Source organism: Oratosquilla oratoria, chromosome 11 (assembly GCF_046742065.1).
Source record: "Oratosquilla oratoria isolate Oo_2021 chromosome 11, ASM4674206v1, whole genome shotgun sequence".
In the NCBI taxonomy this organism is placed as follows: Eukaryota; Metazoa; Arthropoda; class Malacostraca; order Stomatopoda; family Squillidae; genus Oratosquilla; species Oratosquilla oratoria.
The window spans coordinates 15,442,748-15,467,075 of record NC_134787.1 but is presented as its reverse complement, the minus strand read 5'-3'; the positions used below and the strand labels follow the sequence as shown (position 1 = coordinate 15,467,075).

General features: G+C 39.8%; 1 protein-coding gene across 5 annotated transcripts in view; it reads left to right on the top strand.

Annotated features, from left to right (window-relative positions):
- LOC143029613 (uncharacterized) overlaps nt 1–24,328 on the top strand; it is a 163,145-nt gene that overhangs the window by 28,639 nt on the left and 110,178 nt on the right. The window contains exon 1 of one of the 5 annotated variants that reach the window (XM_076192350.1): nt 17,840–18,195. The exons of 2 other annotated variants lie outside the window; for them this stretch is intronic. In XM_076192350.1, the coding sequence (XP_076048465.1) occupies nt 17,855–18,195 (341 nt within the window). In that variant the 5' untranslated portion in view covers nt 17,840–17,854. Of the gene's footprint in view, nt 1–17,839; nt 18,196–21,430; nt 21,872–23,977; nt 24,010–24,328 lie in introns of those variants that run through there. 2 more of the 5 variants (XM_076192353.1, XM_076192354.1) reach the window with 2 other exon arrangements.

Here is a 24,328-nt window from a genome sequence, read left to right as displayed (position 1 = left end):
TCTTGATATACAACAATGTATTCATATAATTCGCGGCCCACAGCTCCGCACAAGAGCTTATTCACAGATGCAGTACTTCACACTTGTAAGTCTGGCCACTAAATCTACTACTACAGCCAGGGTCCCCACATTGGGGGGGTGAGCAGGGGGTCATATGCCCTGGGGCGGCTCATTTAGGGCAGTTCTAGTCTGGACATGCCGCCCACAAAGTTGACAAAACAATTATGATGGAAAAGGGTCAAAGGAGCCCTGAATATTTTACCGTAATATACAAATTTTGCGTTAGAATCAATGGTATATGAAACATTTTCTCCTTGTCCTTTCTGCAATAGGGACATTAAATACAATTTTTAAAATTCATTTTATTATTTCGCAAGCCAATAGCTAAAACAGGCTCTAAGCTTCTTAGGGATGGTGATGGGTGCATCAATGAGAACTTTGCCGGGGGGGGGGGCATTTTGCCCCGGGGCGGCACTTAGGCATGTAAGGGCTCCGACTACAGCGCACGGCATTACATGTTGTCCTTGAATAAACATGTTTTCTTAGAATCTAAATAAAACATTCGGTGAATTGCGGGTATTGTTTCCGATGGACTCGTCTGAGTAGCTTTGGATCGTTGCAATAATATATATATATATATATATATATATATATATATATATATATATATATATATATATATATATATATACACACACACACACACGCATACATTTATCACATTAGTAAAATGCATTAGCACATTTGTAAATTACATGGAAAACAGCACTAAGAGTGAAGAATGAAGGTGAGAAGGGACTGAGCAAGATTGGGTGATGGTGGCACAGCTCCCGTTTATATGTGAGCGTGAAATGGTAATGGGGGTCTACAGGAAACACAACAGGATGCGTGAGTCATCTGTGGCGTACGTATACCTGCTCAGAGGGAGAGATCTGCCGATTTTTGTATTTAGGCAACGCGTATGTGCCTCGAGTCGACCGTGATAGGACGCGCGCTTTGATGACGTATCAATGACGTAGTGTCTTCAGGCTGACGCCAGGTCTATGTTTATTTTCCCCTTGGAGAGGAATGACGTAATATGGACATTCATTACAAGGACGGTATTTGTCTATTTCTTACCATTATTATTATTATTATTTCATGTGAGAGGAGTTATGTAAAATGAATATTACCAAGGACTTAAAATGTGCGAGGCGACCATTTGGCAATTGATACACATACTTGGCACTGTCTGCGGAAAACGAGGACAAAAATGGGGTACTGCTGATGGAGGTCTTGTGGTCCTTTTGGGTGATTGTGTGTGTGAGTTTTTGCGCGTCCATTCCTCGTTGCCAAGTGAGCAACAACTGAATGGGTAGATTTTACGATGACCCTTTTTCGTATTTAAATTGATTAATATAACGCCCACCACTATCACCCATATGTGAATAGAATTGCCAGAACAAAATATATTAAGGATTATTTTATGTGAATTTGGTTTGGTTGCCACGTAGCTGTTGTGGAGATTTTCAAATTCCCCAAAAAATATAAATATTAATGAACACAGTAAAACGTGACCAAACAATATAATATTCAGTTGATCGCTTTGGAATATTAGTTGGTAGGTAGGTGGCTTGGTCCCTCCGTATTTGCTTAAAGAGAGTGTGATGTCAAATTTACAATTTGTTTATATTTGAAAGTACTGAGATGTAATGTCAAATGGAGTAAATTTTCCAATGTGGCATTGAAAAAATTAATAACAGATGCCCGAGTATACTCCATCTTGAAATTAGTTAAAGCGTAGAAATATTTAGATTTAGAAGTTGAGAAATTGTATAATACGAATGAACAACAGTTAATACGATTTTAATGGTTATTTGGACTTGTAGGAAATTTCTTTCAAATAGTTAATTGACTAGCAATTGTATTCATACCTAGTTCGGTCAATTTTATTAGACTTGTTTCTTAGGCCCTCAATATGGAAATAGGGCCATAGGCCCATCATTGGATTTTTGAGTTATCCCAAATATATTCTTACCCGTGACTCAGTCTATATTCTTTGAATTTCTTGGTTAATTTATTTGTATTGGTTATCGGGTTGAATTGATTGTAAAGTTATTTTATACTGAAACGAAAGAAAAAATTCAAACAAGTTACAAGCAAGTATCGAGTAGACTAATGACAACGTCACCCCTTGGTTGAAACCATTTTCTTTGCCTAACGTACTTAAATTCCATTTTCTGTTGAAACTGCTGGTTGTGATGAACCCAAAACTATAAGATTTATATTGTATGATTACAATTGATATACAACTGGTTTTGAATATTATAATCCCCTGAATTTATGAGAAATTTTGTAAAGTTCAACCTGTTTTTTATATTTTGTGCAATACGCTGAAGTATTTTTGGTGTTGTCTCACCCGTTTTGGCCGATGCCACAGGGACGCTCTCCCACCACTCTTGCCCCACTACGTGAACTGTGACAGGGTAGACCTGTATGGTGCTCAGGGCAAACATCCTCTCACTCAAACGAAAATACATTTTACAATGACACATCTTTATTGTTATCTTGATAACCTGTCAGGATGACGAGCTGTATGCTTGAGGTACAGCAAAGCTTGAAAAGTCTAATTATCAGAATACTGGAGTGCACATGTCTTTCAAATGTCACTATTCAGTTTATTGTGTGGGCGGCTTGTACTCCTTCACCAGACCCAGCCCACCATGGCTCCGCCTGCCTTGGCGACCGCCCACGCCGCCCCTGCCAATCTCCCCCTCCCCCACGCCCAGTGCAGGTGAGGGACCAGACTGAGAAAAGCATCACCCAAGGAGTGTCATCGCTGATTTAGAGCCGGTCTGTCCTGTTACGCAATCATTTTCTTGGCGTACTTTGTATGAATGGAAAAAAGACACTGAAAGATGAAGCAAGTATATACAGATTCCCAAATTCACCTTTTAGATTTTTTTTCTCTCTTCAAGTATTTAATTATTTTGTAATACCAAATGAATATTGGTATATATCACAGAGACATTTGATTTTTCCTTCTTCATTTTCGTGTTCGCCAAATTTAACATGTCTTATGTAATTGATCCTGTTGGCCTTGGGGGACTCGAGAAGAGGCTGGGAAAGATCCTTGCCTCTTATCGCTCTTCAGTAACCTAAGCGCAAGTATGATCTGACTCCCGAACTTCACGATAGATGGCGCGCAGGTCTTGATTTGTGTCGAGCTTCTTACTTTTCAACCGGGGCACATCCGTGTCTCGTTTATTTTATTTATTCATTTATTGGTTATGTGTACTTTATTTATGTATTAATTAATTTACGTGTCTGTTTATGTAGTCTATATAACTCTAATTCTTGAGATCAGTTGGTTGTAGATTTTACGCAAAAGTGAGAGAGTGAGATAAGAGGAGAGTTATTGTCTCCTCTTAGCTATTTTTTCCAAATTCTCCAATCAGAACCATGTGTATAATTAAATAAACTATGATAATAGTAATAGTGCTAAGTAATAGTAATGGTAAAGCTAACAATAATGATATAATAGTATCTGTTGTGAGGAATACATATATTATTAAAGAACTGAAAAGTTCCCACGGTAACGTGATCTTGGTGTGATGTGGTGTGTTATGTCGTGCTGAGGGACAGTACCTCATTGGCTACCTGACCGTCCGTTCGTCCCTCAGTTTATCCCCAGACTTCACTTTTTAAATTGCTCAAATGATTGTTCCAATATCTTAACGGCAGAGAAGAGGTTATTGTAAATGGATGTAATACCTTCACCAAAGGGAGCAACACACGATTTCACAAAATAGCCGGGCGACATCTTGCATCAGTGTTTCTCAACCTTTTCGAAATAATTACCCCAAAATTCAATTTCGCAGTTATCAATTACCCCATTAAACGCATACCCGGTAATATCGGATTTTTTTCGCTGTCACCTGATCTGCTATTGGCTGTATGTATTTAAGGATCCAACACAAATGCAAACTTCTCCCCTTTCATTTATATCAACATGTACAAGGTATATGTAATTGGAGAGAGTTAAACTGATTGACTTGGTCAGGCTACCTCTTCTCACACAGAACATCCATTACCCCCAAAATAGTCCGTTACCCCGTTGGGGTAATTTACCCCGGGGATGGGAAATACTGTCTTACATAAACGGAAGTCTAGTTTGGTGTAGAGGTGGGCAAGTCTCATCGTCTGACAACACGTTATGACGTTGTTGTCGTGTTCGTAGTTTCCCGAAGTTTCGGATTAATTTTGCCGAAAACCACTTTATTTTCTAATGTTGACGCATCAAGTCTCTAAGCTGTATTTTGGAAATTTTTAGTATTTACCAAAGCAAAACATATATTTTTCCTACGTGATACAGGAGTAACTGTAATGTGTTTGCAGCATGATAATGAATTTCAGTGTTGATACTGATGTTTGAGTCATACTTGCAAGGTCACTTTCATCAACGAAAACATATCGTTGTTTTTATTTGTTTGTTTACAAATTTATTTATGTTATTTATATATATATATTTTTTCGCATATTTGTGGAAAGCATGCTGATAGGGGAGAAAGATAATACATTCAAGGACTGTTATCAATACACATTGCGATCCTAAAGATTATATCAACCGACTAATATATAGTACACCGCCTGGGAGTATTGGCTGCATGTTAGTGTGCTGTATAAAATGTGCAGTAGTTTAGGGGCAATATGGGGCGCCACTACAGACCAGAGCCTCACATAATTTTGTCTATGTTAAAGGAATTATCTAATCAGAGAATTTATGCTACTGCGACTGCCCTTCCGTTATGCTGTCACACCTTTTCTTAATACTGTCTTGGACCACTTCTTTGACTGTATATTTTCCATTTTCGCCTTTCCCCTGTGGTAGAGGGGAAGAAAGAGTACAGCCACCGAGTCTTCCCACTCGGGTAGTAATGGCGGCTTAAACGGGACAGAGTGTGGAATTGTGCATCCTACTCTCTGTAGTCCAATGGGTACATTCCTGTGAGAAATCAAAGCATAAGGTTTGGGAGAAGTTTTCCAACAAGGGTTGGGTTTTTTAATCTGCGTGAGTGTGGTACAGATGAGAGTAAATGGGACGAGATAGGCTGAATGTTTATGAGGAGGAAGATGGATGTGTTGGCATTAAGTGAAATTAAGTTGAAACGGAGGGGTTATTTTGAGGTTATCAGTGTGTTTTGGAGGGTATCGGGAGTAAGGAGAGGGAATGGCATATTCAAATAAGTGTGTAGAGTTTTGGGAGGAATATCAGTGTAGTAGTATTGGAAGATCTCAATGCTAGAGTAGGGGATGAACCAATAGATGGTGTTTGGAAGTGTGGAGTGCCATGTTTAGGAAGACGGTCAAGCATAAGTACACATGGGAGAGGGTGGTTGATAAGGCATTAATGGGATATATAGTGGTGTCCGGGAAAATAATAGGAAGAGTTTTGGATGTTCATGTTCTTATGGGAGTTTATATATATATATATATATATATATATATATATATATAAGGTAGTTTGAGAATGGAGGATAGCTGGAGAAAGAGGAAAAATGCCGAAAGTAGGGAGGTACTTAGAGGAAACAGTAGATAAGAAGGAAAGAAGCATGAGTGTATGTGGGGGAGTGAAGGATAGAGTGGAAGTAGGTGTGAAAGAGGAAAGGGGATGTTTCAAGTAGGAAGTGACAAAGTGCGCAAAGATTGTATGTGGAAAAAGAAGGATGCGAGGGAATAGAAGGAAAGGTAGTCAGTGGTGGGATAATAAAGTGAAGAAGGGAGTAGAAGAGAAGGAGCGAGCTTTCACGGAATGGTTACAAAGTGGGATGAGAGAAAAATATACATATACTAAAGGCTTTTCCCCCTTATAAGGGAGGTAGCCAAAAAGAAAAAGGCATATAAACCATTCCCACCCACTCCATCCCCAATACACTCCACTCCCCTCCACCCTCTACCATCCCTCTTATCTTGGCACCTCCTGGATGACGGGTCATCCCTGCATCTTGTCCACTGCCCTGGGTCAGAAGCAGTGTCGCAAGACACAGCACATCCACAGCAATGCCGCTTCATTAAATCGGCGACCCCCTCCCCTCTCCGTCCCCTTAAAAGAGGCAGAGAGGAAACGCTTCAACGTGTTTGAAATTAAATGTCTGAGAAGTATGGCAAGGGTTATTAGGTTGGATAGAGTGAGAAATGAGGAGATCGGGAGTAGGAAAGGAGATGTCAGATAGGGCTGATGAAATTTTAATTGGATGATTTGGACACATGAAAAGAATGAGTTGTGTAATATTAGCAAAAGAGGTGCGGAATAGGAGAGGTGGAGGGAGTGAACTTGAGGCTGAGGATCAGATGGATGGATGGGTTGAAGGGGGCGTTGAGCAAAGAAGAGAGAAGGCAGGAGATAGAGATGAGTGGAGAATGAAAGGAAGGGGGAGGGGTGTTTATATGTGGATGATATTTTGACGCAGTCTGGAGGGATTTCTCCCTGTCTTCTCTCTTTCTCTCTCTCTCTTTTTTTTCAAGAGGGAATGGGGGGTAGCCGACAAGGTGAAGCCGCCCTGCTGTGGATGTACTGTCTTGCTGTATTGCGTTTGATCCAGGGGATTTGGCGGATGCAGAGATGACCCGTCATCCATGAGGAGCTGAGATGGTAGGAGTGAAAAGATTGGGGGAGTGGAATGGATGGAATAGGTACGTGACGCGGACTTAGCTACCCTCCTTATAAGGGGAGAAAAGCTCTTGGTACATAAATAAACACAATATTCACACTCCTTGTTATAGGTGAAATCTTCAAGATGATCAAGTTTGTTGAAAATGTGGGAGAGAAAGAGGGATTGAAACAGGAATATTATTTTGACGCATCATTATCAAGTATGGGACGACATTGGTGTCTGTTGTGCCGTCATAAGAATGTAAGTCACGAAGGTAATAGGAAATATATATTTTTTCATCACAAACCAATGAGAACGAGGTAGGGAGAAAGGACATGTAAGATCTTATATATGACAAGAAAATGCCTAAGAAAGTTTAGCTTAGGACATTTTCTCTCCTACTTTTTCCTGAGTTATATTTGGAGTTTATTTATTTATTTTTATCCTAGGACTAGGAAAATGTGTTTGTATTTTGACAAAAAAAAATCTGTAAAGTTGAATCTGGTGCAAGATTGTGTTTCCCTTATTTTCTGTCGACGTATTATGACGTCATAATTTGTCACTTTTCTTCCGACGTCGAATGATACATCAAGCCCATAAGCATGTCAAAATAAACTCACTGTTATGTGTTTGCGCTGGTTAGGCGTGGGTGTTTGTTTTTTAGGGTTTATTTACAACCATTACAGTAGAAATTGGATTTATGGTAGAGGATGTAGGATGGTGTCTTGTAGAAGGATTTAGGATAATCCTGTACGAGTAGATTGGCTTTCTTTGTGGCGCCACTGGTAGCGGAGAGGTGCTCAAAATATTTCCTTTAATTCCTTCCGTTGAGAATGACACACTTTTAATGTGGCTGTAGCCAGACGATTTTATTCATCTCCATTACACCATCTCAGTAGGGAAGGGATGGTGATGCTTAGTTTTCGTGAGATTCACAGTTGTGGTGAAAGCAACTCACTCGTGGGATGACGTGAGAGTTGGCGTGATCGTTAGTCACGTCCGCGGGATTTGAAATTTGCACGTGACATTCTTGTAGTGATTTGATGCATGTGTACACACGCACGCGCGCGCGCGATTTGGTGGTGCGGTTGGTAGAGTCCCCGACTGTCACGACGGCAGTCCGGGATCGAATACCTGGCCTGAAATCATTTCAGTATCGCTGCGCTTCGAGTCGTTACTCCAACTCGTGGGCGGGGAGTTGTGTGTGCGAGTAAGGTCATAGGAATACCCATAGATCGGTCGTACGAGCTCTGAGCTCTCTTCCGGGAGGGAAATAGCTGTTGATCAAGAGTCCAACACGTAATCCAAAAGACCAAGGTGAATACACACACAAACACACACACACACACATACACACACACATGCACGCACATGGACAGCATAAAATATTGTAATGCAGTTTTTGATAAATATAGAAACATAATTAGGTACATATGCACATGCAATGCCTTGATGGGATCTGCCTTTCCGTCTGTTCGGGGATGTCTGCCGTTAAGTGGGGCTTGAATCTCATCCATATATGGTGATGAACATGTCCGAATAGTCACGGGGTGACTACGGGCGGTTATCCATTATGTAGAGCATCAACCTACTGTTGCCATATGTCATATTAGTAAATCATGGATGCCGTTGGTAAAGAACAGTCCCTCTTATATATTGGCTAGATTACTGGACCAGTTAATATATAAATAATCTAAATAAATACATATGAAAAATGAGTGGGTAGCTGGGTGTATTTACGTCCAAATCATGTCCGGGCAAGTCCATGTGGTACGGAATCGTGTTTGTGATCAGAGTCGCCCCTGAGTGAGCCTATTTCAGTCAATAATTAATTAAACGCAGCTTGATTTGTGTCATATATTTGGTAAAATGCAGACATTAGCCGCACGAACGTTTGTGTGTGTGTACATGTGAAGGTCTTCGTTTATACAAGAGTGTGTCCGTATGCAAGTGTTGGTAAGGGAGCATGTATGTCTTGTTGCAAGAAAAGCTCCGTGTGCGTGCGCGCGCATCTGCGTCAGATAGTGGGAGTGGGGGAGGAATGGGGAGGGTTGTATTCAGTATTGCATCCGTGTCCACAAACACACACACACACACACACAGAACTCGTGGCGCAGTTGGTACAGTTCCCGGCTGCCTCTACGGCGGTCCGGGTTCGAATCCCGTCCATGGCTGAAATAATTTAAGTATCGCTGCGCTTCGAGTCGTTACTCAAACTCTCGTGGGCGCGGAGTTCGGTGTGTGTGTGTGCGTGTAAGGTCACATCATTACCCATAGATCGGTCATATACAAGCTCTGAGCTCTCTTCCGGGAGGTAAATAGCTATCGATTACGAGTCCAACACGGGATCCAAGACCATGGTGAATCACACACACATACACACCGCATTTGTTTGTTTGCTTGCAGGGTGGGGGGTAGTTAGGTAAGTAGCATAGGTTCCTTGCGTTCGGTGGGGAGCTGGCCACCTCTGCAGTGCCAAACGTGGCAGTGCCCTGGGTGAGGAGGGCGGATGTGTTCAATTTGGTCCCCTGGCTATTCGCGGCACCACCCCTACCCCCAACCCCCTTTTTCACCTCCCCAGGTCCTTCCGTATGAGGTATTGACTGCATTGAAACCACTCTTTTTTTATTTTTTATTTATTTATTTATTTATTTTTAACTTTGATGACATCCCTTAATAATACTAGTAATAGTAATATGTTTATTTTGGTCCGGTCACTCATATTTTTTTATTATTTAATATTTTCCATCTAGAAATAACGTCTTTGAATACTCTTCAAGTGGCCATAAAAGGTATTCGATTGCTCTAGCATGCTTTTCGGAATCCATATCCGGGATCTTTCTATATGCCACATATTTTTAAACCTATTTTTGAAAGGATACATGTAGAAGAGAACCTAATTTTCAAATTATTAATCAAGTAATAATCTAGTATTAATTGATCTACATATGTACAGTATAACACATCGAACGCACCCACTGCATCAAAAGTTGCATGCAAGTACAGGACAAAAACATTACATCCGATTATCTTCCACTTTTTGCTTCCAATCATTTTTTCACCTGACACCTACTCTCCACCCACTCTTCCCTGCCCCACAGACCGTGCATAATCCACTTAAAACCCCTTGCCCACTCATATCCAATCGCCCACGCCGTCCCCCTCCGCTCACCCTACCCCTCCCATTTCTTCCCGCCACTTGAATGTGTCGTCGCCATCTGACCTGAGAAGCGAAAGGCAACACCACAGGTTCTGGTCACAAACCACATTTTCTCTCTCTAACGTTATTGATTCGTCATCTCCAGTTGTCAAACTGCGCTAATAATATACATTTTAAATTATCTTTGTTGTGTACAGTTTTGTGTATGTTATTACGCATATAGAATTTTATTTCCGGGAATGAAATATCTATCTGGTTTGAAGTGATGCAACGGCGCCTCGCTCTTCTCGTTTTATCTCGTTTCCTTACACCACCCACTCCCTTCCTCCAACACGTCGTGGATGCGTCATAGTAAGTTAGCTCCCCACCCTTTCCCTAGTAAGCCACAACCACACACAGGCTATTCAGAGGTAGCCTACGTTCACATCAGATTCATTCAAAACCATAAACTCCCTTCTCGTCTATCCCGTATTCTGTCATTCCTTACTCTACGTTCCGCCATGTTAGCTGACGTAGTGTTTTATGTGCGCACTCGCACGTACACACACGCACATAGACTACATTGACAAGAGGTATCATTAATAATAGAGATAACATGGATTTGATAAATTATGAGAGCAAATTAAAAAAGGCTACACATCGTAAGGATGTGGAGAAAGTTTTCCCTACATATGCATGAATACTTGGAACAATAAATAATTCAAACATAAATATGATAATTGAAATATAATTATATTAACCAAGTTGTAACCATAGGTGAATTTGAAGCTAGGTATCAAAAAATTGGAGAATATTAGACGAGTTCTTATAAGCGTTGATTCTTTCCTTTTGTACTAAAATTATGCAAATATAATTGGAGAAGCATACAAATTCCCTGTCTACATATATCCGCTTTGCATATATATCGAATTGTATAGTTATATAAAACATGTTTTTTAGGGGGAGAAAGTTATCAAACATGTTTTGTAGAGGGAGAAAGTTGAAATAAGAGTCAAATTAACACGAAAAATCGCTTGTGTGTGACTCACGAAATCATGTCCTGACCTCACGAGACCAACCCCGTAATTTGATGTTGAGTTACCTCTCACGTATAGAAAAAGGGAGTTGTTATTATCACAGGAAAGGCGCACGACCAATTTCATTTCACCCTGCCCAAAGAAAACTCGAGAAGTTAATGTGATTGAAAAAAATCATACTTTTCTTCTAAATACTCTATGTGTGTTCAAAAAAGGCGATACAGTGTTCACCGGGTAGAAAAAAAATGCAGACATCTGAGATTGATAAGCCCCATTTGGCAACTGTTGACGTACCTTTGAAAAATGTCGACATTTGTCGTTAGGCCTCTCAGGGTTTACCAGGCATATTTCGGTGAGCTCTGAAACGGTAATAACTACGCAATGGAACGCAGGCTAATAGCAGGGGATGGTGTTTACACGGAGGGTGGGACGGGTGTTCAAAGATAAGAAATGCGATACGGAAGGGGAAGTGTTTGGAAAGGTAGAATGCCAAAAATCTCACTGGGCGGGCCGGAAATGAAGTGAAGTAATAACGTCATGTCGTAATGTCATAGGGAGCATCGATGAATGAGAACACATGTGTTGTGCGAAAGAGATTGAATATATTTGTAGTGAAAACATGGCATATATCATTGTTACGAATTCGTGTCATTCAGCTTAATTGGTTACATAAAGTGATCAGAGGCCTAGCCAGAATTAAATTATTAAAGGATATCACTGCTTAGATCAACTCATCTAAATATTTCAAAGTAAACAAATTCGTGTAAAAGTTAAAGACAGTTAAGGTTAAGCGACAGTTTTATAGTAAAACTATTACTTTGCATTTTATTAAGTTTATTATTAATGAATAATATAAAAATAGTGATCCTGCATCGAAGTATTTCGGACTGCAAATTTGAAATAGTAATAAATATAAAGGAATTGTTAGTTTACAAAAAAATCTGGAATACTGCTGGTCGCCCTTAGCTGCAATGGCGACTTTCATGCGTCTTGATCCTTCGAACATAGGAGTATTTTTGGTTGTCAGGTATGGACGCCACTATACTAGAGAAGTCACTAGTAAACTATAGTATCTAGAGTGTGGTGTTTCATATTATGTGTTTGGTGGGTCCCTAAAGAGCCATGGAATTTCTTAAGTTGACAACACTGACCATTAGTTAGTTGATGCAGAGTGATCCAGTTCATTGTTGAAGTGGTCTTCTCCGGGAGGCTGGAGAACAGCAATACACAACCATGGGATACACTAGAAAAATATTTAGAACCTCTTATCTCGACACATCAAATTCCTTTTACCAGTCCGCATACTTCTCTGGCAGTAGAAAAGTCATGAAGGGTATTTAGAGGTGTGTAAAGCCTTGTGGCAGACTATGGGAGGTGCCAAAAAGAATTCAAACAATTTTATTTTCGGTTGAGAATTGTTTCTGAGATGAGGTATGTCTGCAGCCCCAGCGGGCATTGCTTTATTAAAGAAAACATATTTTTGTTTCCATTTTTTCTGTAAATTCATCATGTTGGCTAGGACTAGACAGTGGTAGTCAACTAAGCAACGTTTTTAATTATCTTTTATTGATTTATTTTTGGCAACGACCTAAATTTTGATCCATTCCATTCCGACTTCCAATTCACATCTTCACAAAATTATGCAATTGTATTAAACACTAATTTATTTAATAAAAACTTATGGGAACTAGATTTTTATGACGGGATTGGCAGCAAATAATGTCTAGTTTATTATATTAACCCTTTGACCATGTGAAGTTTCTCTCAGCCTGAATGAATATTGTAAGTAGACATTCATGTGCCACTTGCAGTTGTTGACACTACAACTAACAATTATCAAAACCTAGCAACCAGAGGTAAAGGGGATTAATCCACTAAAAAATATGCAAAGTGCCCAGTCACGGAAAGGTGTTCAGGTGTCGATGAGTGAACGGTTTGGTGATAGAAAAAAATGAAGGATTGGTGTTTAGTATTATGTCACGATTCTAAGAAAGTTTCATAAACTGTATTTCTCGGAATTAGCTATAGTGTAATGTTATTCAAGGGGATTTTTCACCGATTACATATCTTCTGGATAAACCATGTGAAATATACATGTTTATATTTAATAGGTTACTCCATATTTATAGACTATATTTTCTACAATATAATTGTAATTTTTTCTATAATTGTCAGTGAAATGTAAATGTCTTCCTGCATTGTATATATTTTTATATTATTGCCAAGTCATTTGGAAAATACTGGCAACTTTTAAGAATAAGACTATGGCGTGTAGAGGTCTTATGTACAATATATACTTTGATTATATAATGGGATGATTTCATCGGTACTGACCATCTCAGCTTGATACCAGATATGGTTGCCAGTAGTTGCCACATTGACAAATAATACTGTAATAGCTATTGGTCAAGCGAGGGTCCTGTCTATGGGTCATACTCCTGTTAATTTCCAGATAATCATATAGCCCAACGCTACATATATTCAGGATATCAGAATGGATGGCAATTGAAAATCTGCTGGATTGCAAATCTTTCAACGGTTGGTAGTGACGGAGGGATATGGTGAGGTGGGGAGGATGATGCAGCTCCTGCATCGCGTGGGAAAAAGTGGTTCTGTCTCGTCTACACTGCAAACGTTGTTCCTCGAACGCGAGACCAGACCGCAAACGTCTTTGTCGCCCTTTTGATGTATAGAGTGTATATGAACAAACACACATGTGCCCCAGGATTTATGTATATCTATATTGTGTGTGTGTGTAACACAGTATATTGAAAGAAAATGTGCTTGTGTACACGAGATTTCTACCAAATAATCAGGTAACTTTTCAAAAAGCAATGCTATACAGGCCAAGCGCCTTCCAAATAGGCACACAGTTCAACGTACCTTCCATTCCTAGAAACTTCTGGAAATTATTAGATAATTATTTTGAGGATCGCAAAACATTGTCCCCGATTTGATTATTTGCTTCTTTTGCATTATTTAGACAACTTCTGTTAATTTACCATTATTTTCCCACCCACGAAATTTGACAGCTTTGTTTTATCAGCTTGCCAATGCATCAATAATCTACTTTATATGCTGTTCATAATGATATATAATTTAGTTGTCAGAGTTATTACTCAAAAACCACCAAGCTCTGGTACAACTTTGCAGTTTCTCTTTTGAAATTTTATTTATTTTCACAAGAACCATGTTTAAAACGAATATCTCGAAAGTACTATTTGAAGGACTTTCTGACGAAAATATTCATCGTTTGCTAATCTGCGTTCTAAAACACAGCATACGTCGCCATCTTTTGGTATTAATTCCGGTGACGTCATAAGTTGTGTACCAATCCAAGCGTTCTGTAGCAACACAGACGGTATTTAAAGATGTTGAGAGTTTTTCATCGTCTTTATAGTCTTTTGAGAGTAGTCTCGACTTCCTAAATATCTCTGACAACAGCCAAGATGTGTGGATAGACGTCATAGTTATTTGCTATCAATTTGAACCGGAATATCTCTGAAGAATTTTTTCATCTTGGTGCATCATTGGTGCTTACCTGTGTTGTTGGTTCTGCACTACTATCTTTGGCCACTCAAAAAAGCATTGATAAATTTGTAGTGGGCTCCTACACAAACCTGCAGCACGTTCACTTTAAATCTAGATGCCACATGCTTTAAACAATGGTGTCTACAACGTAATACATGTTGTTTTTCATATCTGCCCAAGTGTTCCGGTAGAAAGGATAATTACAAGGTGAAAATGATTATTCTTTACGCGACAAGTTAGGTACATTATTTTATATCGTTTACACACTACAAAAAGCGAAAGCTTCACAACAAGTATCGCTAAGAACATACCAATCCGTTCCAGCACATGAAAAATCTTTTTAGGCGGCATATAAAATTGAAATTAAGTTCCAGTATAGGTTTAATAATAGAAAAGTGCTGTTTCATAAATTGTTTATTCGGTATTGTTTCTCTGAATTCAGAAGAAAATATTTTGTGGTTTAGAAAATTAGAAAGCTAAACTGTTTGTCCGCCGGTAAGAAAACAAGGTGTGACATCACTTGAATTACATAATTATCAATGATGTTGGAAGCCCTGAAACACCCTAGCTTCCTAATTAACTTATATTCTGTCTTGCTTTGTTTCATTTTCCCCTTTGTTATATTTATTCTATGTAATTTATTTGTTATTTACTTATTCTAGTTTTATTTTTCTAATCTTGTTTATCTGATAAATTTAGTATAATTTTTTTAAAAACCATATATATTATAATTTAATTTGCATATGATTTAAAATGGGCCATTTAGTATTAAGAGAATTTAGACCCATCATTTAGCTCTCTGTGTATGTTCTGTGCGTGAATAATGTTGTTGGGTGGTTATCGTAACCTGCCGGTGTATCATGAGTTCTATATGTTATTGATATATTATTATTTTGAGCCTCTTTTCTCCCATTCATTCCATCCCAACCGTGTATTTTTCTCAAAGTTCTTTCTTCATTTTCATAATTCACGCAGCATTTGACACAATCACCATTCATCAAACACAATAACAATGCATGAAGAATGATTATAAGTGATGGCGTCATTGCGGGTAAGTTTTTGGGAGAATGGTTGAAACAGATGACGTTTTGGGATAGGATCAATAATTTCAAATTGCAACCGGTAAAAGACGAAAGATTATAGTGTAATTTACCTAGTTATTATTGACTTGGGGAAGTATTAATGTCGCGCTCCTTGTTTACGACTAAATATAGATATATAAATTGGTAGGTGGTAGCTGGCCAAGATAGTTTAGATCACAAGGAACACGAACAAACTTTATACATATAGTTTTCACTTCACATTTGGTGGTGAATGAGACTAATGTTTCTCAATTATGTGACTTTTATTATTGTGATATTATTACTTAAAAGTGAAAATAGATGGCTGTGATGTGTGCGGGTGTGGGAAGCTGGACTTAATTAATAGACACCGACCTTGTATGAATGTCCTGGTTGCAGTTCCAACTGTAACCGCTAATCGTTGAATAAATCACTTGTACTTAGCTTTAGGCTAGACTGGTAATAGTTTAGAGCTCTGACAACTTTAAACTGAATACTTTTGGGTGTCCGAGCAGACTGAACTTTATTTTGATGCTGCCTAGGAAGAAAGTCTTAATGATATAAGCTCCTCCTACAACTAATTATGATTGGTTAAGAATCTCTCTGTATGGTAGAAGGGGCCAATGGACACACGTGGGAAACACACGACTTCGTCAACACTCCTGCTTTCCAACAAGGCTCGGTTCAGAGGTCACGAATACGTTACAGAAAGGGCGACCTCACGAGACAGAAAGTGTTATGGCTTGATAAGGTGCCCAGCGCGCGATGCGATGACGAAAACTAGTATCGACTAGTATCACTGTCTAGTGGTGATGATGCCGTCGTCAAACCAATCACCACATTAAAAACGAATTCCTATAAGATTAAATAACTCAAAAAGTGCATTTTAGTACTTGAACACATTTCCTATCGATAAAATGATTCGATACGACGCCACGCCTTGTTTTAATACCAGGTCGCGACCTAACGATAAGATAAGTAGAAGGGCTTTTAAATGGCGCAACATGACGTCATCAGGAGGAGGAGGAGGAGGAAGGCAAGTTTATGGTGATCAAAGTGAAGGGTACAGGGTTTCCCCACTTCCTTTCTCTCTCTCTCTCTCTATCATTAGATGGTAGTATCAATCATCCTTTAAAATGTATGTTACTATTACGCTCAAGGATGTCTCTTATCCAAGGAATGTTAGATGACAAATTACCCAAACACCCCTTGAATACATGTACCTTATATTACAACATGATGTAATACAATGAAAAAATACCCAGGCAGGTCTATAATGAAAAATAAGTTATCTTTATATTCTGCTTTTCATCGGCATGATATGAAGTAGACGACAGGAAATGGCCTACGGGGGATACGTCCTAGCTGGTGGAAACGAATGCACGGCCTGGCAACTTTCAAGTGGTCCATTGAATCGCGACGATGTTGATTATGTAGCACATGGTTCGTGTGCGTTCACGCGGCGAGTTGTGTAAGAGTTGCTGAAAATAGTGTAATTTGTTCATTTCACACGCGAGCTCGTACTACGGACAGGTCACTGAAAACTTGCCAACTTCGGAAGGACAAAAATCTGCGTCTTCAAGGTCATGGCAATGTCTCTCTTGTATGGATGTGAGACTTGGACTATCATTGTAGGTTTGAAGTCGCACCTAAAATCTTCTAAGGGTCATTTCGTAAGGTACCAGGTATACTAGTAATACTTGTTCGTCGTGTGAAGGTACCACAGGTAACCTTCCTCATGAATGAACGCCTGTTGATGTGCCACTGGGCTTTTCTGCGCGCAATGAATAACCCTGAGTGGATAAATTCACAGAGAAATTTAAATAGTATTTAGTTGTGTCAGATGCTTCGCAAGATGCTTGCCAGGATGATCCAGAGTTTGAGGAGGATGAATGGAGTACACTGATATGACAAAAATTTTCAACAATTTATCATCTCTTCGTCTTCCCCTGAAAAGTAACGGAGATGCGTTTTGGAGAAGATTCAAGGGCGGGTTGTTTCCATAAATGGCAATGCCTTATAGGGAATTGACTTTGCAGTCCTTTCCGCCACAACAATTTCTTGTGTTTTACTTAAGAATGACATTTCACTTTCATTTGAAGGTCAAGTTCATCGCATGTGTAGCATATATTTTTGTGCTGAATCGATTTGCCACGATGCAGTTGACGTTTGTCACGCACAGATCTGAGATTATCAGTGATCATGAACTTATGTGACCTTTGCAATGAATGTGCGAATTGTTTGAAGGAACTGTGCAAGGAGGTAGTCACGCCATGACTTGAAAAAATAACGAAAAGGGGGAAGTCCTAATGACAGCTGTTGGAATTTTTTTTGTCCGTGAAGCTATTAAAAGCAGCCAGTTTGAGGCGGTGCGACTCTGGGATTCCTAACCTACTGCGGGATACCACTAGCGTCGCTACTAATCAATACTACTCGGACTCATGGTTCGGATGGATGGGGTGCAGCATCACGGAACCAAACTATGCATTAACTTTACCAACTTTATATAGACAACTAATAACGCTACACCGTGCACCTGCGTTTTGTACAGATAGCGCTTTCCTCAGTAACATCAGCAGCAGCAGCAGCAGGAAGAGGCACGCATGCGCAGTCTCCCTCCAGGCCCCAGCAACGATCATCTGTGAAGCGGACAGCAACATAAACACACACACGCGCACACAGTCAAGCGAGCCCGCAGTAAAGCAGTATTGGTCCACGTCGGATGGACGTGAGGTGTTATTTCCTGTAGCTCACAGTGATTTGCATCGTTGTCAAGTGAATTGGAAATATTCTGAGTGAATTATTTGAAGTTAGCAGTAGAATTTAATAAAAATCACATTGGAAAGAGTGTTACGTAGAACGGAGTGCCAGAACAAGTGGAGAGGCGTCCCTGCTCGTCTTTCTGGAGAGGAGCTTCGACTGAGTCGATTTAAAACACGTGTTGTGACGTCATCATGAATGACTGGAGAATATTAAACCTACAGGAAACATCAATGTGATCATTTTCACATAAGTGTCTTGGAAACGAACAAGTGAAAACGATTGTCACAGAAAATAACAGCAAAAAGATAAATTAATATAATTTCAAGTGATGTTGTATACGATTTGATTAAAATAGCAGTGTAAACTATTTAATAGATGACTGAAAATATACATGCACATAAACTGGAGTTTGTGAGGGAAACTTTGCTGTCAGAGGAGCAGCCGCGTTATCATTTCCCCTAAGCCAACGTCAGCCACTGGGGTGCGAGTCGGGCTGGGTACCCCATTATTGATTGGTTATATTCTCCCAGAGAGAACTAGCTGTTAGATAGTATGGGTAACTGATATTCATCTTTGGGGGAGTACTGTAGTGGACATGTCTTAAATCACTACGTTTTCATTTATTTAAGTTAAATAATCCAGTAGAGATTTAATTATACATGTTACAGGGTCGACATACCAACAATTTATTGAATACGGAATAACAAAATATTGTTTTCATTGTTCAATAACAGGAAGAGGCAGAGAATGCAATGCTGTAGGCGATTGTAGTATGAGGGAGTGGGGGAATGCTTGAGGAGGGACCGAATATAAATGTTTGCGTACGTCAAATTTCGTCTCGATGTTGAACCTTACTCTTAGTACAATTTGAAGTCTAATTTGAATAATTTCAAGTTGTTCTTCTTAAATTGGGTGACCTTGTTAAAATAACACCATTAGATTGCAGTTGTGTCAGATGTCTGTCATGGAGGTGAAAACCATAAAATATACTGAATGAGAGATAGGAGAATGGCATGATGTGTGAAGCACTGGTTTGGAGACGGCAGTGTGCTGACTGCCACTTGTCATGAATCTCTTGCTATCGCGAGACGCGAGCTTGATTGCACATCCGGTGAGGAGTGAAGATAGTCAAAGTATATGTAGCGTCACCAAGCCCGCTTATGCCTCTTAGCCATTGTCATGTACATAATCCCAAAGTAAATCAATGAGGAAATAACGTGAGTTGTTCCGTAGGGTTGTGGTAACTTGGAGGGAGATGATTGTCAAGGTCGCGTGGTCCCAGGATCTCATGGTTATTGCGCTCAGCCACCGTGTTGATGTCCTGAAATCGAGTCTCATTGTCATGCAACTTCTGTATGCTGTACTCGCAGTCAATTCACACTTCTGGCTTTAGACTTTTTTTCGTCGGATTTCAATTGAGGCTTGAGCGTCCACCGCTGGCATACGAATATAAGTAAAAAAAAAATGTTCTTAGTTTTCTGTGACTAATGAATACGATGTTTTTCCGAATGTTGATGCATTGCACGTCTGTCAGTTGTAGTTTCCTTAACTCACCAAATGCAGAACTATAGTAGAGACGGTTTTATTTTTTGCTAAGCAGTACTGGCGACATGAAAATAATAATTGGAAAACGGCAGATGACGCAATCACTTCACGAGGAGCATCAAACTGTTGTTATAATGTAAAGAGGATATTTCTTTAATGCAATCGTATTCACGACAGTAATGAGGCAGGATGTTACGTTGCAGTTGGGTTGACGAACTAGTATGATTATGAATCCAGTTTCTGAAACTAATTTCGTTTTGTAAATCGAATAGTTGTTAGTACATTTATTGTGCATTGCATATATATTAAAACTATTTTTTCAGTGCCGTATTAAATGGTACTCCGCGATAATAGTATAGACAATGTCCTCATGGGAAAAATGTATCAAGTATTGCATTTTAATGTATGGGGTATGGAGTGTATAATTCGTACGCAGAACTAGCGAATGTGACGTGATGCTGTTGCGTTTGTGTCTGTGACGCCAAGGATGTAGCGGATATCGATCAGTTAGTATATCGATTACTTCGTCATGTTAGAAGGGAAGAGAATCGTGATTCTTATCAACTTATTGATCCAGTCCATTGTTCTCATTTATATGATCCTGGTTGCTCTATGAAGTGTATTGATTTTAGTAAATGTTGCTTACATCATGCACCAACAATGATGTGTTCATACATGTGACTGGATGAGCCAATGCAGTGATAATGTAACAGCCACAACAGTTATCGGTTAGAATGTTATTGTTCTCTATGGATAACCTATGAGTTACCGTTTTCATACAGATAATACCACATGGCCATGAAATCTCAATTGTATTTTACGATAAAGCTTGCTAAACTCTAAACGTTCACATTCCAAATATTGTTTCGATATGCGTGGCCATCAACCCATAGGTGATGTACGTGCCCATACATCATACAATTATAACTAGATATTCAATAAAGTCGTGATGGCTGTTGATAAACTTTTTGTCGTGGGCTTATAGCGGAAGCCGTTTTCAGCGTTTTTCATCCTCAGTTTTCCTTTTTCCATCCAGTCCATCATCTGGGGGAAATGAAAAGCTTTCCTGTTACATTCGCCAGACCAAGATACTTTTCATGTTCCCGTGACAACGGAGAAGAAATTGATTGTAACTGGAACCCCAGAGAAAAAGTAATGACTTCACACTGACTATTCTGTGATAGAACTTGTCATATGCGTTCCAGCAAACATTAGCGTGACGACTATTAAAGAAAATGGGTTCGTAAAAGTGACATGGGAAATCTAACACGTGAATAACAAAGTTAATTGAAAAGTAGTAACTGGGAATAAAAAATGAGATATGTTTCATCAGTTAAGTTGTAGGAAGTCGACTCATTCTTTACGTATATAGTTATGAAAACAATCTAATGCATCATGCACTGTAGGACAAGCTCAATTTTTAGGTGTTTGGTAAAGATGGCGAACTGCTCCCTTGTGTAGCATATGCGGCATTTCCTCTACACTTTTATCGTGGTGCCCAAGCGTCCCATGGGAATAGCTGTTGGAATGTAGCAGCCCTCTAAGAGCGAGCGAGAATCTCCCTACGTTCACCCCCTTTCTTCGAGTCAGCTCCACGATTCGCTTGCCATACTACTCCAAAAATATATTTTTTACTCCAATGACCATATATTTCTGGAATAATGTAATATTTTATCTTTGATGTAATGTAGAATTTCTAATTGTGAGTATGTGTTGCTCTAGCAGTGCTGGAATACAGTTGATTTTGAACATTTGAAAATCCAATAAAACATTAATTGAATTTGCAAAGTACACGTTTACGGTTGAAAGCGTGTTTAAAGCATGTTGCTCAAGCAGTGCTGAGATACTTTTAAGATTTGTTATTTGTTGTGCACATGGAACTTATGACGCAGAATAACCGTAAGACGTAATTTAATTTGTGAAATTGTGAACTCCATATACCTATTTCTGCCGCGCAAGCAACTCGGCGGATGACTTCCCTCAAAGTGCTGCTTCTTGACTCTCCCTCGCTTGGGTAGCCTATATTAGGCGGACGTGAACGCCTATTGTCCCGTCCGTTTGTTTGTCTCCTTCCTACCATCACGCGCTTCTGCGCACGAAAGGAACACTAGCCCCGGATGATACTGGTCGCTGATCAGCCTGCAACATGGATGAAAAACCAAGGTAAGCAATAAGTAACGCTGGCCATATAATCATATGACCCCCCCCCCGTCTCTCTATCTATCTCACACGCGCGCGCGCACCGACTTGGCGGCGCAGTGGTAGCGTTCGCGGCCACCACTACGGCGATCCGGGTTCGAATCCCGCCCTGGGCTGAAATAATTTCAGAATCGCTGCGCTGCGAGTCGTTACTCCAACTTGTGGGCTGAGAATCGTGTGTGTGTGTGCGTGTAATGTTACAACATTACCCATACGGTCATATATAAGATCTAAGCTCACACACTCAGTTTTTCATTATAAGGAATAAGGTCATATTTGATAGCTAGCCTACGAGTCTTCAGCAACCTGGTGTAGTGGTAGCATGATAAAGCAGAATTTTAAAAATATTAGATATCAAGATGTCTCTTTGAAAACGAAAGCTTGATTATTTAATAAATTGAGTACTATGGAAATTTTGTTACCACTCACATCTCAGCATGAAAAGTCCTGACCAGAAGATTTGAATCATTGTGAAAATGCTCTCATATTCAATTCTTATATCAATAAGTACGAGTAACTAATGTAATCTGATTAGGGGTTGATGAATAGGAACTGTAGAGTATTTTCATACGAATTTGTAAGCAGACAAAATTGAAGAAGTAAGGACACGATGAATCAAACTTTGACGATTTCATTCATCCCCGTGACACCATCCTCCCCCGTCAGTGGAAGGGACGGTTGAATTCACCTCCAGACTCGCATACAGAAACAGCACAAAGTCCCAACGGTCTGTAGACCGACCGACCCCCATGTCTACACAGTCAACAATTACGAGATAATTTTCCCAATCTTGTCTCATTACCCCTCGAAGTGGCATGAATCTGAAGCCGAGAATGGTGTGTGTGTGTTACTAATCGCAGGATGCAAGGATGTAGGATGGCTTGAGTGGATGGCCTTACGTCACAATCACTAGATCCCACACGAGGTAAACAACTGAAATGAATTAGGTGTTTGAAAATAAAGAAAAAAAAGTAGGTCTGAAAAGCGCACACCTCGCACCTATTCATTCAGAAAGAGCCTACATCAGAACAATGAGCGGAAATTTCACACGTGTGTGTGTGTGTGTGTGTATATATACATTAATTCCTTTTGAGTTTCCTTTCACAATACCCCCGAAGATCCCATCCTGGGGATATTGAGACAAAACGATAAAAGCACCTGGGCTAAGAACAAGGAAGAGTGAATGACCCGGATATATATTTGTAGCTGCATCTCTTGTACTCGTTGGCCAAAGTTCTTGGGAGTGTCCGTTATTACGAAAAACGAGAACCTTGGAAGATATGGTTATTTACATGAACTTATTTGGAAATTATATTTGGCTGAGCAGACTGAGGCAGTGGTCAGTTTTGTTAAGTCTAAGTAAACATACATTGATATTAATGACAATCTTACTATGTCAATATAATGTGTGATATTAATCTTACAGGGACCAATTAAGACACAGTATACCTGTGTATGTATATATACACGTACTCCTGGTATACCCCTTTGTGAGTAGCTGAATCAAAGCATACCGTGACTCACCTCGGGAGGAAATACTGGAAGGAACAATGGAAAATGCCAAAGGGTAGAGACCAGGGTGCAATGGCAGTGTACTTGGTTTGCATGAACGTGCAGAAACGTTGTAACATTTCATGGTGACCCAGTCACCCTCTTCCCCTCCTGTTGAACAAAGCAATTTTTTTTTCGGAGACACTGGTGTATTGATTACGTATGTATTTTTTCCCTGTTATCAAAGATGTACTAGAGATTAGCGAAATAGCTATGCGAAAATTAGAATAAAAGGAAAAGTCCCAGTCAGTATGGAAGGGGTGAAGTAAGGCCATCACTGTCTTCGTTTCCGTTGCATTGTCTCCGAACCGTTACCAGGGAAACTAACACCGTGTTTATGAGCAGGCGAGCAGTCAACACCGCTGCGTTTGGAGCAGAGGTGGAGTGAATAACTGATCTTTACCCGAGTGGCTTTAGCACGAGTGAACAGTCGTCGCTTTCAGTTCGTGATCACGATCTTGCCCGTCAGCACTGCCTTTCCAACGGTGAATTTTTTCATTACAAGCAGACAGAATTTTGAATTTCGTCGGCGTGATGGATGCAATACACGGGTGAGTTTAAAGAAACCTGGGGCATATTTGAACAAGTTCATGACGTAAATCAGGCAAATACAAGATAATTATGATTGTATTAAAGCTAAGGGTCTCTCTTTGTGTTTTTTATATTTTTTAACATTTTTTTAGGGGGTGGGTGGACAATGACTTACTGCATTGCTTCTGACCCAGGGCAGTGGACGATATGCAGGGATGACCCGTCATCCACGAACCATGAAAAGAGGGAGGAAAGGGTAGTGATTTGGAGTGGAGTGTGTGGGGATTAAATGGCTGAGAGTGGAATATCTCTTTTGACTTTGGCTACCTCCCTTGCAAA